Source organism: Epinephelus lanceolatus, chromosome 17, assembly GCF_041903045.1.
Source record: "Epinephelus lanceolatus isolate andai-2023 chromosome 17, ASM4190304v1, whole genome shotgun sequence".
Classification (NCBI taxonomy): Eukaryota; Metazoa; Chordata; class Actinopteri; order Perciformes; family Serranidae; genus Epinephelus; species Epinephelus lanceolatus.
Genome location: NC_135750.1, coordinates 30,306,197 through 30,318,516, shown reverse-complemented (window position 1 = coordinate 30,318,516; position 12,320 = coordinate 30,306,197). Strand labels below are relative to the sequence as shown.

At 42.4% G+C, this 12,320-nt stretch overlaps 2 protein-coding genes across 3 annotated transcripts; one reads left to right on the top strand and one right to left on the bottom strand.

Moving 5' to 3' along the window:
* Positions 1 to 2,763: 2,763 nt before the first annotated feature.
* On the bottom strand, positions 2,764 to 6,304 carry fignl1 (fidgetin-like 1). 2 transcript variants are annotated; one of them, XM_033612790.2, is made up of 2 exons: positions 6,162 to 6,304; positions 2,764 to 5,424 (listed from the first exon to the last, which is right to left on the bottom strand). In XM_033612790.2, exon 2 carries the CDS (start codon positions 5,405 to 5,407, stop codon positions 3,473 to 3,475), a length of 1,935 nt encoding a protein of 644 aa, XP_033468681.2. In that variant the 5' UTR covers positions 5,408 to 5,424; positions 6,162 to 6,304; the 3' UTR covers positions 2,764 to 3,472. The 2 variants fall into 2 exon arrangements, with proteins under 2 accessions (XP_033468681.2, XP_033468683.2); XM_033612792.2 differs by having other exon boundaries at positions 6,213 to 6,283.
* Positions 6,305 to 7,494: 1,190 nt separating this feature from the next.
* ttl (tubulin tyrosine ligase) lies at positions 7,495 to 11,897 on the top strand. Its single transcript, XM_033613762.2, has 7 exons — positions 7,495 to 7,812; positions 8,043 to 8,121; positions 8,254 to 8,486; positions 8,719 to 8,854; positions 8,949 to 9,218; positions 10,851 to 10,994; positions 11,553 to 11,897. Exons 1-7 carry the CDS (start codon positions 7,644 to 7,646, stop codon positions 11,749 to 11,751), a joined length of 1,230 nt encoding a protein of 409 aa, XP_033469653.2. The 5' UTR covers positions 7,495 to 7,643; the 3' UTR covers positions 11,752 to 11,897.
* The last annotated feature ends 423 nt before the right edge of the window (positions 11,898 to 12,320 follow it).

Below are 12,320 nucleotides of genomic sequence, written 5' to 3'. Positions count from 1 at the left end.
ATCCTTTTTACATTTACAACAAAAGCACATTTCTTCATATTATCTATAATTTACAAAGGATGCCGAAAAGACAGAGAACATAAGGTTAACAGATCACAGTGACATTTGTCTGCACAGAGACCCTTGTGTTAAAATTGTGACACCAAGAGAGCACTGGCAGTATGAGCAGCACACACACATAAGGGGGTGTATGAGTGTGGAGACCCTCCGTGCGCTCACACACACACACACACCAGCATGCCGACATGTGCCATGTCCAGGACCTGAAGAGTCTGGTCCTCTGAGGAACGTCAGCAGCAGAGAGCTGGGACAGAGAGGATCAGGCACTGGAGCAGAAGGCAGGGGCCGGGGCTCTGAAGGCCAGGCCTGTCTGCAGAGGCACAGTCGGGCCGGCAACAGGAGCTCAGCGGCGTTGTGCGGCGACAGCCTCATCCAGATGGCTGCTGTGTGATTTAGCAGAAACGGGAAGCAGCTGTGGCCAGCGCTGAGTCCCCCACGCTTGACTGGGACCCAACAGGGGAGGGAGGGCATTTGCATGAGAGGGATAATCTGGCCAACCAACTCTGGCCCTGCCAGAATCCCAAATCTCACTTCCCCTTTCAGCCAGATGACTGAAATACTCCTTTAAGAATCAGACCTCACGAGTTCCAATAGTGCTGTTAACATGATCCAACAAGATGTTACTGGGCTACTCAAGGTTTTTCACACTTTATATGACTGTGTCCCATTAATGGATGGCCATAACAGAACACACTGTTTTAACTTTTGCTTCTCAACATGTGTGCATCAAGTGTGTGGTCTTTACCCACTAACTAAATGGCTTTACTTTGGTATAATTTTGAGGTACTTGTACTTTACTTGAGTACTTCTATTTTTCTTCTATATTTCAGAGAAAAACAGCTATAGTTACTAGATACTTTTTTGGATCAGGATTGTACAGTAAATACACAGGGTTAGATTAAGATAAAACCAGTGGTTCCTAAACCGTCTGGCTTGTGACAATGTTTGGGGCTTTCTGTCATGTCTCAGATGTCAGTGAGCTGTTAGCAGTTCCACTAAAGACACATTGCCCCTCTAAACTTGTCATGTGATTTTATTTGAACTGTTTGAGGCCCAAAGTGGTAAAAGTGTCCACTATTTAACAAACAAAAAAAAGATTAGAGAAAAGAAAATTATATAAATTTGTATAGCAGAACCTTCATGCTGTACATAACTAGTAGTTTTCTGAAATAAAATTACTCTGGATTACATGCTGCAATGATTCATATGAATCCCTGGTGAGTGTGAAAGCAATTTCAATCCAGTGTGTAAATGGCGGACCCCACCACCAACATTTAAAGCTAATATACAAAGAAATACTTACACAATGTAAATGCATTTAATGGGAGTTGCTGGAAAATGTATAGATTTATAAACGGGTTATATCCTGAAAAACTTATCACTTCAAGTACATTTTAATGTGAAATACTGGTATGCTTTTACAACTCTTGGTGTAATGGAGTATTTTTTACATTGTTATACAGATACTTTTAAACTTTTAAAGGTTCTGTAAGTTTTTCCCATCACTGTCTGTATCTGATCTCTCAACAACAATGTTCCAAACAGGCAACATAAAGCAATTTAAAAAAAAAAAATCATCCCCATCTACATATTACTTAAATACTCAGCTGATACATTTCTACCTCAATTTTAAATGTCAGCATTTCAAAATTTGAATAACAAGCATATAGGCAGTAAAATTTCATACATATTTGATTTTCTTTTTCAATAAACATATTGTAAATGTGCATTTGTGACCACACAGCCCCAGATGTGACCACTGCTGCTGTCATAGTCGAATTGAGCTACAAGCTTACACCATATGGCACAGTTTTCAGTACATACTCTATGGATCCCACCAGCACCAGAGGAATTCTGTGCATCTGTCCCAGTCCAGCTGTGAGGAGTCCCTGCATTCAGAGATGCCCAACTGGGGGGTTGTGTGACGATTTTCGCTGCTGGCTAATTCAACAAAGTTTCAATACAGTGGCCAACCACACACGTCTGAAATATTTATCAGGGACTAGACAAAAAGATGAAAAATAAATGAAAGTCTTTTCTCATGGTCTTCCAGATTTTCAAAGATTGTTTCATTAAATTTACATGAGAATTTCATTTCATGTGTGCACAATCTATAATGGTCCTCCTCAATAGCACACTGTATGTTTGACAAGTGAGGCAGGCAACTCAAAAAGCATCAACAATGTTACGCATCTCTGTTGACAAGACTTGGCGATATTAACCAGGTTTCTACTGTGTGAAAGAAAGCAAGTGGCTGTCTTATTTATTAATACTGATAGCTGAGAAATTAACAGAACAGACAGTCTTAAAATATATGTCCACTACACTAGCCAAGGACTCAGTGAATCACAAGGAGTACTAAAATTTTAATTATGAAGCTCACGCTTATTGTCTAATAAAAGGGATGTATTGCAGTAACAGATTTTCCTGCTTAGTCCACGCCTTAATCACTAACTTTTTTTAAACACGTGACCCAGGATACTCTCCGTGTTGCCCAACTTCCGTGGATATGATTAGTACATCCAGACAGGACAACAAAATATTAGAGATGTGCAAATAAAGCACTAAACAAAGTGATCACACTGCCCTCTGTGGATTAGACTGGAATGAGGATCAAGAGGGGAAACACCACAATACACTGCGGATAAACTTACTATGGATGTGCTTAAATCCTGAGACATAAACAAACATGTACATGAGGGGAAAATTTTCATTTTATTAGGAAAAAAAGGAATTGAAACAAAATACAGCAATTCCAAAAGTTGAGATTTGACTTACAGTTTATGATATAGGTGAGAATATCTCTGGGCATGAATGTTAAACCTTAAAATTATCAAAAAAGGATGCTAATTGCCATAAAGGAATTTAAACAGAAACCAGTACTTCATTAGGAACACAGTTTAAGCACACAACATGGTGCCTCGTGCTTACACAAAACAACAAAGCAACAGTAAAATGAATATCCAAATAAAACAATTAGGCCATTACAAATAATTAAAATGCATAGTGTAAACTGTTGGGAACAATTTGCAGAGCATTTTCTCCCTACAGAAAAATCTTATTCTCTCTCCACAGAGATTACAATGAACGAGGATAAATATGGCAAGTATATGGCTGCTTTTCAAAAGTGTAGTTACAACAGCCTATGGTTCACAAAACAACAAGCTGGTTGCAAAGACATTAAGTAATCAATTAAAATGCTAAACACACTGGGGGTGGACGAATTAACAGAAAACCCTGCTCATTACAATGCAAACTAACACACATCTCTGTGTATAGAAAACTATCTTTGTGAAGCTTATATTTTTTAGGCTTTTAGGTGAGACTGTGTCACAGAGTTGTTGATGCACTGGTGAGGTAATTTTATCCACATTCAACTTTACAGGGGTAAAATCAAGAAGAGGAGCCAAGCTTAACGTCCACATCCGAAAGTCTTATTCCACTCTTCATACAGCTCTAAGTCTTTTGATGAGACACTCGGTCGTACTGTTTTAAGGGCCTCCTGGAAGTCATTGTAGAGGATTGGTCGCACCTGATCTGCAGTGATAGTGGCGATGTCACTGAGCTGAATGCTGCGGATAGGCCCCAGCGCTGCCTCTCGGCACAGCTGAGTCATGTCAGCCCCTGAGAAGCCCTCAGTGGCTGTTACCACGCTCTCCAGCTCTGACTCTCTCAGCTGGTTCTTCTCTTGAGCCATGAGGTTAGTTACTATCTGCCTTCGGGCGCTTGCCTCAGGCAGGGGGATGTATAACCTCTTTGCCAGGCGTCGCCGGGCAGCCTCATCTATCTCTTGAGGCCGGTTGGTGGCGCCCACCACCAGGATGCGATCCTCAGCTGCTGTGGCTGCCCCGTCCAGCTGAACCAAGAACTCTGTTTTTATCCTACGTGATGAGTCATGCTCCCCGTCTGTGCGTTGGGACAACAGTGAGTCAATTTCATCAATGAAAATGACAGCAGGCTGGTGGCAGCGAGCAATTGCAAACAGGGCTCGCACCATTTTTTCTCCCTCACCCACCCACTTGGATGTGAGTGATGAAGCACTGATGCTAAAGAAGGTGGCACCTGACTGGCAAGCTATGCATTTTCCTATCAGAGTTTTTCCAGTCCCTGGGGGTCCAAATAACAGAATACCTTTGGGTGGACCGCGGAGGCCAGTAAAGATATCAGGTCGCAGCATGGGCCAAACAACAATCTCCTTTATGGTGGTCTTGGCAAACTCCAGGCCTGCTATGTCATCCCAGGCAACAGGAGGCCCGTGGTCCATGATCTCACTCATGATCAGCTCAACTATCTTTGGCTCAAAGTTTTTCAGACGTTCATCCAGGATCTGAGGTTCCTGATTGGAAATACGGCTCGCCCCTCCTTCTTCCTCCTCCTGTCGTGGCATGGGTGACACAAATTTAGAAAATGTACCTCGAGGCCTGTTAGCACCCAGAGATTTTTTTATAGTTGCTGCCATCCCAGTGGTCTGACCTCTCTGGGGCTGATTGGAGTGTTTTTTCTGTTGATCAACAATAAATTGCTCACGAGCCGTTTTAAAGGTGCTTCCAGCTCGCTGATCAGTGCCTGCTTGACCTCCATGTTGCCCCCTGCCACCATCCCCTCCATCTGAGTTGTAAAAATTCTTCCGCTTAGATGGGTTGGAGGTGGGGAAGAAGGTGGACTGATGGTTTTGTGTGCCCCCTGTAGGGCCAGAGTTTCCCTGTGGAAGAACTGAAGAAGAATGACTAAACACGGACTGTGGTCGGGCTGGAGGTCGGGAGAAAGAGTTTGGATTAACTGACATCCCATCAGAGCCTCTTGGCCTCTCTAAAGTAATATTAGCAGCAGGACTATTGACCTCTGTCTTTGGCTGTGGTTGACCTATGGGTTTGAACAATGCAGCCTCTGACCTGACTCCGGCAAAGGGAGCAGACAGAGAGCTGCCTCTGCTCTCTTGTCCCACAGTTATGTTAACGTCTTCTGGTGCCACCAGGGAGCCTCCTCCCCCTGCCCCTGCCTGAATCATCTTTTGCACGCAGGGCAGCTCCAGCACACTCTCCATAGTCAGGGATGACTCCCACTTATCACTGTAGTTCCTCTGACTGCGGGCCAGATGCAACGCACTCTCTGCATAGTTGTTGAGCCCTGTGCGGGGGTCATCCGAGTCCAGCACTGCTGCGTAGTGCTCCGAGTTGGTCCTGAGCAGGCTGGCCATGCCGGCCTGAGAGAGCTGGGAGCTTGCCCATGCATACTGAATGGAGAGGATATGGGCCCGGTAGGCATCGGCCGTCTGTTCAGGTGTACAGTTGCCAGATGAAATGTCAAAGGACCTCCTCTGCCATTCGTCCAGATGTGGGCCACTCATGCCTGGCCTGCTCCAGTCTGACGAAGGAGAGGGGACAAAAGTTATTAAAAATACATGGTCTCAGTAAAAGCCAAGGCACACATCACCCCTGACCCATACACATAAAAAAGTTACATCTCAATGCATTACATTCAGTGATATGTACGGGTATCTGATACAGGGATCCATCTACTTACTACTGCACTACCATTAACTTCAGGGACTCACAAAAACAGATTTAAAAAACATGGTTACAATTGAAACAGCATAAGCTGAGACATCTTGACTTTATGTCAACAGCATGGCTCAAGTTCCAAAAAAGCTGCATCCCAATCATTAGCATCCAAACTCAAAAGCATCCCTGCAGTATCATCCTCCCTGCCTGGTAATGCCAATATCTTTGAAATTCCATACTTCAATTTCAAAGCATGCTTTGTAAGTGTCCACACCTAAGCTGAGGCAAGCTCTTAATATAAAAGGGTTGTTTTCTCAGTCTTGCCAAAGGTCAATATTAATTGTTTCATGGGATGAGAAGCTTAGTACTAATCTTGAATCTCCTAGAGGGAAGGTCACAGGCAACGCTGCTGCAATAGCGTTCGGGTAAATTCAGTAAATAGACAAGGAAACCTAGCTTAGTCCTCGTGACATGCAGTTGTGACCAGTCCATAGACGGGTCAAACTAATTTAAGTTACAGACTAACCACTAACGTTACACATATTACACCGCACCACACAACAGGCCACAATACTGAGGATGGCGACGGACGACACTTACTATCAGGGATATCTTCTGATATTATGACAAAATAAATAAATGCTACTCAACATTTACAAGTTTCATAACATCAACTTGCTGAGAGCTGCTGTATTTTTAACTCGCCGTTTAGTAGTTCCCGCCGCCTGCCTCTTCAGCAACATTATGACTTCCTGTCGCGTTCCAATTCGTTTGTGTAAAACCTATATTAGTCTCTTAGTATCGCTTTCATTTAATAAAGACACCCAGCCACAACCAAAAAAAAAGTTTATCATCATTCAATCGACATAACGCCAATTTATGATTGCATTATAAAAATAGTACAGATATAGGCACAGGCAAATAACTTATTTGAAAATAGTCGAACGGGACCCAAAAACTTGTCACAACTGGGGAGTGCTCAATTTATCCCCTAGGTTCGCCCAGATAGCGGCCATTATGTGTTCATTTGTATTTTACTCCACTCTAACAACTCCCGCGTAAAGCCTCTTGATTAATGAAATTATAAAATATAAACTACGAGTTTAGACAACCCCCTTTTTTGAGTTTTAAAACTTCTTTTCTCTGGATCGTAGTTTCAACACATGAGGCCGACCTGCTAATTTAGTCAGGTCTGTACCGCCATCTTGTGGCTACAACAAGCTAAACCATTGTAATGAGTAGATTGTCGTTTTATGTGTTGCTTTCTGGGAAATGTAGTACATACCCTATTGAAATTCAGTTGGGTACTAAATTCTTACATATATTTTTGTAATAAAGGATACATATACATAAATTGGACTCCAGCTTGTGTCTGTTTACTTTTATTGTGTGTAAGAAACATTTATTTATCAATTACTCGTGACATTAGAGTGCACGTAAACTACACTGACCACAACCGTAAAGCTTTTTGTTTATGCTGTCGACATTGGATGACAGCGACTGCCGAGCCTCAGAGAATAAAGCACACCCGCCGGTGGGAAAATAGGCTGCGTTTGTGATACTGTGTAGCTAACTAGGTAGATAGTTAACGTTTGGCACTATCTATAATTAAAGTCGTTGTCTTTGAGGAAAGAAACCGGAAAAGTTTCCTGGATAGCTGTTCATTGTGGTCGCAGCCCGTTAGCTAAGCTAAACCGGAGACGGGATCTTAATTAATCCAGACGGGACCAGCCCCAGGAACCGGCAGCAGCAGTCAGTCACACCCTTGTCTGGGGTTAGTGGACGAACCCTGTCTGCGCAGCAACCTTAAATTGCTACCCTTCACATGTTACATTGTTATATACAGATGCATGTTAGCCTCAGACTGCTGAATTGGAGCTTCAGAGCAATATTGTGAGTGAACTGGGAAGTGTGGACTAGATATGACTGACTCATCATCATGGCACGGGCAGAGGAGATAACCCTGAACAGTCCGTCTGCTGCAGTGCCAACCAGACAGCCCCATAACTAGCCAGACAGCTAAGTTATTTACACATCCAATCGTTTCTATTATATACTCCCCCTGGTAGTCAGCTTGGTAATATGAACACCCCGATGTACACATTTGTCACCCGTGACGACAACAGCACCATTTATGCAGAAGTTTCCAAAATCCTCGTCTCGACTGGACAATGGAAGAAGCTGAAAAGAGACAATCCCAGATTCAACTTAATGCTCGGTGAACGGAACAGACTGCCCTTTGGACGTCTTGGTGAATATATATTTTCTTATTTCACATGATGCTGACAGCAGAAAAGCCTCTTTGCTGCTATATTTGGTGTACACCCACTCAGGATGAGACAGCTGCTGTGACTGCAGGGCTGCCTGCTCCAGCATCCTGTGGAAAGTTTTGACTCTTATTTAAATGTGCAATGGAGGCTCTGAGTGTGCACGTGGGAATTTTCATGCATTTTAACCTCTCCTTCCTTTTGGACTTTACAGGTCATGAACCAGGACTGGTGCAGCTTGTGAATTACTACAGAGGAGCAGACAAGCTTTGCAGGAAGGCATCCTTGGTCAAGTGTGTATCTGTCTTTTCAATGACATGTCCTCTGCACCTTTTGCCGTCCTTCATGTTACTAATGTAGTTTTGTGCAAATGAATTATTCAGAGGGAGTTACATTAGCTGACCATTGCCCTTCTGTACCATCAGGCTAATAAAGACCAGCCCAGAGCTGTCCGACTCCTCTAACTGGTTTCCAGAATCCTACATCATCTATCCCACTAACCTCAACACCCCTGTTGCTCCAGCTACAAATGGCATTAGTCATCTGAAGAATAATCCCAAGACAGATGAGCGTGAAGTTTTCTTGGCCTCTTATCACTCTAAAAAAGAAAGTGGGGAGGGCACGGTGTGGATAGCCAAGTCTTCTGCTGGAGCTAAAGGTAAACTCTATTATCCATGTTTAAATCCTAGATACAAGTAAGCAGACATTTTCCCCTCTGTGTCTTTTCTTCAAGTATATTAAAATGAATCATAGATAACATGCTCTTTCTGAGCTATTTTTAAGAGAGCCCATTTTTTGTGTGACAGATTTTGTGTGACCTACTGCTTATATTTTAAAGTATGGCAGATGACATCAGTAGCAGCTTTTCATATTTCTTTCTATTGCAACAGGTGCTGGTATTTTGATATCCCATGATGCTAACCAGCTGCTGGAGTACATTGATAATCAGGGTCAGGTTCATGTTATTCAGAAGTACCTGGAGAAACCTCTGCTCCTGGAGCCGGGACATCGGAAGTTTGACATCAGGCAAGTCTTTGATGCTTAACCCTCAGAGAATGTACTGATCTTTAATGACTATGTAATTGAGGCTTTTATGGGTTATGTTATGTTAATTCTATAGGAGCTGGGTGCTAGTGGACCATCAGTACAACATCTATTTATACCGGGAGGGTGTGCTACGGACGTCCTCTGAGCCCTACAACAGCTCTGACCTCCAGGACATGACCAGTCACCTCACCAACCACTGCATCCAGAAGGAGCACTCCCTGAACTACGGACGATATGAGGAGGGGAATGAGATGTTCTTTGATGAGTTCAGGCTGTACCTGCTGAACACTCACAATGTCACCCTGGAGAGCACCATATTACTTCAGATCAAGCAGATCATAAAGTAGGTTTTTCTTGTTTTTGCTGCTGTTTTTATTTTTGGATCTCATCCAGTAGAAAGCATAGCTTAACTTTCTCACATCACATTGAAAACTTAAACACATAATGTTTTTTTTCATTCATAGTTGTGTGGTTGGAGACATTCTCCAAACTCTACTACTGAAACATTTGCAGAGTTTACAAGTCAAATCTGTCGTAGTTGACGGTGTGAGTAAAATATTTGTTGAAGTTCTTTGATTGGTCAATGACATTTTACTCTTATAGATATCCAAATATAAACGAGAGGAAAGATGAGAAAACTTGGTTGTTCAAGGGTGTATATGGCAAATGTAAAAGCCACTTAATTCAGCTTTGCAAATAAGAAAAATTGTCACTTCTCCATACCATAAAATCATATTTGTGGAACTCTGATTAGATTCTTAATGAAAAACAAAAACACAGTATCATTAGTGATTCATTTGCCAGGTGCTTTGGCTTTCAGATTCTGCCTTTAGGCACTTGCGGGCAACATGCCAACATTACCATTGTGAGCAGGTGAGCATGCTGATGTGAGCAGACACCCTGTTCACATCCCCAGGTCATCAAATACCAACACATTGTCACGCCCCTCAGTGTGTGATATCGATGCCAAAGGAAGCCTTTAGTGTCTTTATGAGATGCACTGAGCATTCATCTAACTCCAGTGTAAACTCATCGACAGCAATACCTGATGCTGAGAGCAACTGACTTGGTATAAAGAGCGAAAGTCCATATAAGGCGAGAGGGAGGTGAGGTGGATGGGTTAAACAAAACAAGACTTTCACCCAGGAGACGGCAGTTCATATCCCATGTGAAACACAAAGTCAGTGTTGTTTCAGTGTAACGCTACCTAAATTATGTTCCGTCATGCATACTTTTTCATTATTTCATGTACTTATTTTAACCCAAAACATAGTCTTTGTTTCTGAACCTAACCAGGTAGTTTTGTTGCCTAAACCTAACCGTGACTGTTTTACAACATTATCCACCTGTTACAATTTGTTTCAGCTGTGCGTCACATAGAGACGCTAAAGGGTGCATTGTGTGTTGCTTTGATGCTGAGGGGTTTGACAAAGTTTCCATATTTGACAACCTGGGAAAATGAACAGGGTGCAGTCAACTCCTAGTCTTGTTAACTGCAGTATGAGTGAGAATAAAGCTCTTAACATCTGACAGCTGACTTTTGGTTTAAAACATGTTAGCCACTGACACTCTGAGGTTTTATTATCAAGACAGTAAAGGCAAATTTGAATTTAAATAAATGTACGTGAAATTTAAAAAAGCAGCATCATAAAGCAGGAATATTAATATACATACAGTATTAGTAATTGTTGTGTATTGCTTCTTAGACATTAAGTCAGTTGCTACTGTGAAAATATGAATTTGGTGTCTATCAAATACCAGCTACCATCACTTGCAGCAAAATTTCGGACCTTTGCACCTCCTTTTTATTGTGCATTTCCTTTTCAAATGGCAGTAGCGGCCTGAAAAGGTCAGCAATCACTTGCTGCCTGAAATGTTCCTAATGAATTCAAGTGTTTGCACATGGCATGACGTTGTTTAGGTGTTTGTCTAACAGCCAGAAGATTGGAAATGATTTTGCTGTCTGGTTTCACAGGAGCTGTCTGACATGTATTGAGCCGACAATCAGCACCAAGCACCTGTCCTACCAGAGCTTCCAACTCTTCGGGTTTGATTTTATGGTGGACGAGAGCTTCAAAGTGTGGCTCATTGAGATCAATGGAGCTCCAGCCTGTGCACAGTCAGTAACATTTAGCTGAATATTCATGTCTTAGCATTGCTTTTAGTTTTACTCGTTGGCTTTACTTTTCCCACTGTTTTCCCACTTATAATTCTTACAGCCTGGTACTCTTCTACTTTTCACATCTATTCCTGCACTCTGCATTTAGACACACTTGTTTGCCTCTGTTTACAATATGGGGATAAGAAGCTTTGCATCTATTTCCCTACGTATCTAAAAATGTCTTTGGTGGAATGTTGGAATATTTGTTTGTTTGTTTTTCTTCCATGGCAGGTCAGAGTCAGAAATAGGAAAGCTTTGAAAACGTAACCATTGTTTCAGAGCTACACATTTGAATGTTGTTCCTCATGAATTTCTAATTTTGAAACTTTGACTCTCAGTGAAGTTGATGTTTTTCAATGCAAAAATGTCCCGGGAATTAATTTCCAATGCTGGATATGAATTCACTCACAGCTAACTGTGGGTTGTGAGTGTTTCCAATAGACTTAATTCAAACTCATTTATTTAGAAACAAGTGCGAGGGCCAGTTGACACTCCTTTTATTTCTTCCTCCTCCAGGAAACTATACTCAGAGCTATGTCAAGGTATCGTGGATGTGGCCATTTCCAGTGTCTTCACCCTGAACAGTGGCGGTGACTCCTCATCTGCTTCCTCTTCACCTTATTCCTCCTCCCCATCCTCCACGTTCTCCACCAACTCCTGCTCCTCTCCCAAACTGAGAGGACCTCTTAACGTGGGCCCTTTCACTCGACTGTAAGCACACAAGCAATTATTCCCCTCGTCTCATTGTCACAGCTTCTACATCCTCTGTCCTCACTCCTAAACTCTGCCAGAGAAGTAGCACGTGCCAGAAAGCCGAGCCTTTAATTGTACCTTCCCTGTCACGCCTGGAAGGAGTCATTCTTTCTATGGAAATCACTGAGCTGTGGAGATGGTCTCTGCTCTCCTGATTATGCATAATATGAATGTGAGGACGGTGATGAATGGATGAAAAAACTTTTGGGGAGTTTCTGAATGAGGACAGACAACCTTCCATCCCAGTCCCATCACCAGTTTCTCCACAAGCAGATTAATGGAGGTCTGAAGGATGCAGAGACGCTCTAAATGAGACTGTAGTGCCTTACATTTTCAGCCACGCTCCCTTAAAAAGACTGCTAGTTAGCTTGCTCTGTTACTGTGACTCGTACTTGTTCTATAAGCCTTTGCACTGTTGCTCAGTAAAGTCAGTGTGGTCATGATCAGCCCACAAGAATTAGCATAAAACTAATTTCTTAAAATTTGAGATCTTAGTAAACGTATCATTTTGAATGTTAATTTTCTCACCAG

What these genes read in the sequence shown, in the direction of transcription:
- ttl (XM_033613762.2), top strand. Translation starts at nt 7,644, where the DNA reads ATGAACACCCCGATGTACACATTTGTCACCCGTGACGACAACAGCACC. An exon ending in GTCTTCTGCTGGAGCTAAAG is followed by an intron (nt 8,487 to 8,718) that starts GTAAACTCTATT and finishes CTATTGCAACAG; the next exon opens with GTGCTGGTATTTTGATATCC. An exon ending in GGAGCTCCAGCCTGTGCACA is followed by an intron (nt 10,995 to 11,552) that starts GTCAGTAACATT and finishes TTCCTCCTCCAG; the next exon opens with GAAACTATACTCAGAGCTAT.
- fignl1 (XM_033612790.2), bottom strand. Translation starts at nt 5,407, where the DNA reads ATGAGTGGCCCACATCTGGACGAATGGCAGAGGAGGTCCTTTGACATT.